We start from the raw sequence: 5,913 nt of genomic DNA on the forward strand, positions 1-5,913 counted from the left end.
GGTAGTGCGATTTATACTGACAACAGAGGAAGCTACTACAAACACATTCTGCTGTAACATATACATTTCATCATAATCTGTAGAATTTTTCAAGGAAGTATGCACATCATTAATCTCACAGGCAAAACCTGGAATCATATTACTTAAAAGCAACATAAAACTCTCTTAGTTTATCAGAACGCTAATGATGCAATTTTCAAAGAGGCTCAAATATCATCCAAATATGAGCACACAGCTCAAATGATTTTTTTTTTTTAAACACCTTTCATTATAGATTTTCCAAAGCCAAAACGCATCGTAATTCCTTCTGCAAAGACAAGTTTTTAATTATTACATTACCTTTCTCATAAAGCTCCTCCATTGCTCTCCAGGTTTCAGCTCGAACCTCCTGATTGCTTTTACCTGGAACATGAGTATCAGGCCAGTGTATCAAATAAAGATCTGGAAAAGAAATGGTATCGAAGTCTACAAAAAAATGTCAAATCACACGAAGCAGCACGTTCCCTCCACAGAGGCTCCTAACATACTATTATCGAAACACAACTCCATGATCATTACTAAATACATCCACTCAGTTTTAATTAATTAAATCCTATAAGAATTTATTAGTAAGTAAAGGTGGCCGAAGTCGCACTTTTGCTTCAGGCTTAGGTCACTGTAACCAGAATTCCATGGTCACGTTAGTATAAGCTTTCAACATACAACAGGTCCCATTTAAATTAAAGGGCTTTTGGTCACTAGTTAATTAAGACTTGACTACCACTGCAGTGCTACCAGTCTTGAAGTTCAGAGAAGGTAAATGCTTAGCACACAATGTTGGCATCATCCTATGATGCTTATTGTAATTTAGGCTTTTTTTTTTTTTTTTACAATAAAAAATACTTTGCAATTAGAAACATACACATTTAGGACTAGAAAGCATCTACTAGATCACAAAATACAGCACGTCTGAGTTCGTTGAAGTGGGGAAATGGTACCTTATCTCTGATACACAGCGTAAAATAGTCTTTCTGCCAGTCATGCACTAACCACCACAGCACAGTTAGACATGGAAGAATAGCAGAATATAGCAATAAGCAGAAGATCTGCCACTGTATTTGAGTAAATTAAGCATAGCTATTTTAAACGAGGATCTGTGTACCTCCAATGCATGTCAGAAAACTTTCCATAACACTTCTGGAGTGCTAAGAACAACAAGCACATCACAAACCAAACTCTATTATTTCACCTTCATTCATACACACATTCACACCTGCACCCACACATTTTCTTTTGCTGAAGGTATTTCTTCCCCCAGGGGATTACAAGAACACAAACATTCTAATTTCAGAGGCAAGAAATTAGTTTATAATAATAATCAAAACAGCTTAATATTTCATTAATCAAGAATTGCATAGCTATCAGTGGCCGTTTTTAAGAACAGACTACATTTTTTATCTGCTGAGAATGACACGGACATAGATTTTGCTTTGTTGTAGAGGGATAAAGAAATACTCTGAGGTCTCTTACAATCATATTCTTAATAATCCTAACTCAAAATTGTAAGTGATGATTCACGGTATCAGGATGCTCTTAAGAAAATCACAATCGATTGCTGTATTTATCAGCTTTTTAAAGCATGCTTTACAGACAATCAAGTTATGGTGGTGCAGTATTAAATGAGGGCCTAAAGTTCAAATGTCAAAACACAGCTGCAGGAAAACTAACCTTCATATGAGAACAGCTTTCACACATTTAAAACAGAGCGGTTTTTGACTTTTTAGTGGTTGTGGCACCTACAACCAACACAGTTTCTATTAATTCAGAAGGAAAGGGACTTGTCACATTTAAAGGCCACAGAAATTTAAGTCTATGATTCTATTCAAATTGCTATTATATATATGTATATATAATGATCAGCATGAAGCAGCCTCCAAAACGTTCTGTATTAATTTATGATCTGAATTGGGTGTATTATCATCACTAGGATGCAAGAAATTATCAAGACATGGTACACCAAATGTGCTGATGCAACCAAGATTAGTCCAGTTCCAGCTGTAGATCTGCAATAGGTTAAATTTGGTTGAACCTGACAGAATCAGAATAGGCACCAGGAAAAAAATTGTTTATGAACTCAGTAACCCACAAATCACATTCAAGAAGTTACTTTGGAGGTTTGATCTAAATCCCAAGGAATGTATTCTGCTGCTGCCAAACCCATAAGATTTGCTGCCATTTCTTATTGGTTTACTGTGACTGCTAGTTGGAGTACCACATTTAGAAAACAGAAGAAGAATCTCTGTTATAACCAGCGCCCACAAATTAAAAAATTATATCCAGTTTCTCATGGATATTTAATCTAGTGATTCAAACAAAAACGCTGGAACACTGCTTTCCTAATGCCATTTGCCCAAAAGCATCTATCAGAGAAGTTTTGTAACAGTATTTACATGGAACACTTTCTCTTAAAAAGCAGTGACTGCCTCCTATCAGTTTCACAGATTTATCCATTAGCATTATATCACTCTTTGGTGTAGGCTACATGGACTCTTCAGGACATGAGTGGAGCTTTCCTTGAGACAAAGACCTTCACTGCACAGTTGGCTGCCAGGCTCCTACAGATCTGCAGCTCTGAAGGTCTGCAAACAAAGGTGCAACTTCACAGATATGTTACCTAGGATCTTGCAAGTTTCTGTATGAATCAAGTATTCCTATGGAAATACTGTGAATATGTATTTGATTAATATATGATGAAATCAGGAAATCTAGAGTAATACTCTGCTCTGCATTCCATACTTCTAATTCAAGAAAAACTGCTGGCTTTAACAGATGCTTGAAACTAAATAATTTACTATCCTAAATAAGCCTAGACATGAATAGCCCTGCTATTACTACAATTTTTCTCGAACAAAAAGAGAGCGAGGGTATCTAAGTTTAGGTCTACAAGCTTATAACTTTATTTTCCAACCAGTCTTCTGCATTCTTTTTGTAAGTCTCAAAACGTTCAACAAAAAGCTCCTGGCTTTCTTTAATCACTTGAAAAGTTCACGTTTCAACATATTGCTACTTTCTGCTTGAAAACCCCTCCACAGTACCTTCCACTTGGGTCTTTTCAGACAGGAGGAACACAGAACCCTAAAGCAGGATGCTCTTTGCAAACCCATGAAACACTGTGGATTGTACCTCTCATAAGGGTCTACTTCACCAGCACATGTAGCACAGAACATAGAACTCAACTGCACCTCTTTCACACAACCACAGAATAATTATTACACAGCCTTTTCTGTCTTCCCCGCCCTCTTGTAAAGGTCACCATCCTTGTTGACAGATCCACAAATTTCACACAAAATATTCCCCAATTCATCACAGTTTATAAATTGTTAAGTTAAAACAAACTGAAGTCGGTATTGGGGCATATTGTGCAGGCACCTATAACACTCCTAAATTTGTCTTAGTAATGTGAGCAAAAGAAGTCTCAGAGCTGGACACAGAATAAGGTTCTGTTTATTCCAGACAAAGGATTCTCTCGTTTGATGACAATATTAGTGCACTTCTTGCTCCCACATTTTTGTCCCCTTCAGTTCCTGCTGAACAGCCATGTCCAAAGTGAGTTTTTGCATGAGCACAGACTTTAATCAGTCTACTTACTACCTAAGAAAATAAAAGCAAATTACTGAGAGAAATCACTGAGAAAGATTTCCTGGAAGTGAGTCAAATTTTCCTCTCATTGGCATTCAGCACCAGTGCCACAGCAAGCAGAGGAAAAAAGAAAGCAAACAAAACAAGTAGAAAGAAGAGAGAAAGAAACATGCTATTTCTTAATTTTAAGGACAGAGCTAGGGATTGAAACTTTGATCATGAAAATCCTCTTATAGTAACCTCTATTTGCACAAGACTGAGAAAGAAATATTAATTCATTCTGCTTTATTCTGTGGTTGTGCAGGAAGCTCAGGAATACATTTCCACGAGGAATGGAGCCAAAAATCTGCATATAAATATACAGATCTTTAACAGATACAGGTTTTGTTCCTACATCTTGCAAAGTATCAAGCTAAATAGCCAGTGAATACAAGTGCACAGGGTAAAGCAAAAGAAGGAAATATGTGTTTTCAGGACACTAACAGGTAATAGTTGATCAATTAATCCTTGTCAGCATAAACATTCTCTACAACAATGTCATTAGTTTAGATGAGTACTTTAAATTCACCTTCTATTTTCCTTCCATTGCTCTACCTAGCTAGGAAGAACTGAAAGCATTTTCAAAGACACAACTTACTTTTTATCAAGTACCACCACTCCTGGGATCTGTTACACATAATTGAGGCCCCTACTGCTGCTCACTGCCTGTCTAATACAATAGCAAGGATACCACATCTTTGACTATGAAAAGTTTGTGACCAGGGTGTATTTTAAAGCAAGTCTAATATGGTGGCAGACTGAGTCTTCTGATCTTTTCCCCCAAAGTGTACTGCATCAACAGATGCAGATATCCAGAAATTTTACAAGTATCAATAGTCTCACAAAATAACTTTTAGAAAGGACTCCCATTCCCTGAGATGTAGCAGACCACAAGAACTTACACATTTTTCTTTCCTTATTAAAAAAATATCACAAATCTGTGAATTCTTGTTCTTCCACAGGTTTGTAGTGTTTTCAGCAAAAAATACAGCACTAATTTATTTAGTGAATACTCAAATTAACAATGAAATGTACTTTTACTAAAAAAACTGTACCTTTTTCCATTTTAAAAGATGTGCAACAAGGAAAAAATCTGTACCCTCAGTTATATATACACAAATTTCCTTTAGAACAGAAGAAATTTGTGAATGCGTAAATAAGGGCAGAGTTTGACTCTTATAATTTATCTGCAACATAACATTTTTTCCAGAACTCATTCATTTCTCATCTTTACTCACATAGCAGGTATAGCAAATAAGCTATATCAAAAATGCATACCAAGATATTCAACACCAAGCCTTTCACATGACTCCAAGCAGGCTTTTTTTGCGTTTTCATAGCCATAATCACTGTGCCACAGTTTCGTAGTTATCCAGAGGTCCTCCCGCTTCACACCACTTTCTTTGATAGCTTTTTGGAGGAGAGATTCACAGCCATATCTTTTTGCTGTGTCAATATGACGAATGCCGCACTGCTGTAATGCATGGACCACAGCATCATGGGAATAGCCACCTTGATGGGAAGTACCTAAAGGAAATCAGAAGTGAAAGATGAGCAACACTGTTCACATATTATTTTGTTTTATAAATATTGCTTCAGAAGGTTGTTATTGAATTGTCTCTTCACAACAGTAAAGAAATGGGAACTGGTGAGCAGCGTGCCAATCAGATCTCTAGGATGGGAAAGATGCTGATGCTGGTCAGAAGTAACTCCAACAAAATCAAAGATCAAGTGGGGTCATGGACTAGGATGAAGACCATAAAAGAAAACAGATACTTCATGGCAAATCCATATGTGACATTTAGTTTTCAAAGAAGAGCACAAGATTTTCAGATGAAAATATTAACAATTTGAAAATTTATATTTAACTTGAAAACAATTCACTTTGCAGAAAGCATATCCTGAAACATTTACTCTGTTGACCTCCTAGTAGCTTCAAGTAATTACTGCATTGTACAAACCCAGGCTGGGCCATACTGCAGGTGCAATTCACATAATGTCAAACTCAGAAATACCCAAAACAATGGAATCTTACACAAGAGTTAGAGAATGGCTATACAGGGAGTCTTGGTAACAAAGTACTGTAACTCTCATTGTGTAGGTATTCACTGGATGTACAAAAAAGTGTATTTTACTTGTCAAGGGGACGGAAGGAGGAGGAGACTCAGCAGGAAAAGCAGTCAGCAGGAGGACTGCCAGATAAAGAATTGGTTGAGAGCGTAGAGGACGGTATTTCTCCTTACCCTTTCCTGTTAG

At 36.7% G+C, this 5,913-nt stretch overlaps 1 protein-coding gene across 1 annotated transcript; it reads right to left on the minus strand.

Annotated features, from left to right (window-relative positions):
* Positions 1 to 268: 268 nt before the first annotated feature.
* On the minus strand, positions 269 to 5,194 carry LOC104912367 (uncharacterized oxidoreductase ZK1290.5-like; the record flags this gene model as incomplete). Its single annotated transcript, XM_031554954.1, has 2 exons — positions 269 to 441; positions 4,936 to 5,194. Coding segments are annotated over 2 exons (432 nt in total), but the record flags the coding sequence as incomplete, so codon positions are not given.
* Positions 5,195 to 5,913: the final 719 nt, after the last annotated feature.

Source organism: Meleagris gallopavo, chromosome 10, assembly GCF_000146605.3.
Source record: "Meleagris gallopavo isolate NT-WF06-2002-E0010 breed Aviagen turkey brand Nicholas breeding stock chromosome 10, Turkey_5.1, whole genome shotgun sequence".
NCBI classification, from domain to species: domain Eukaryota; kingdom Metazoa; phylum Chordata; class Aves; order Galliformes; family Phasianidae; genus Meleagris; species Meleagris gallopavo.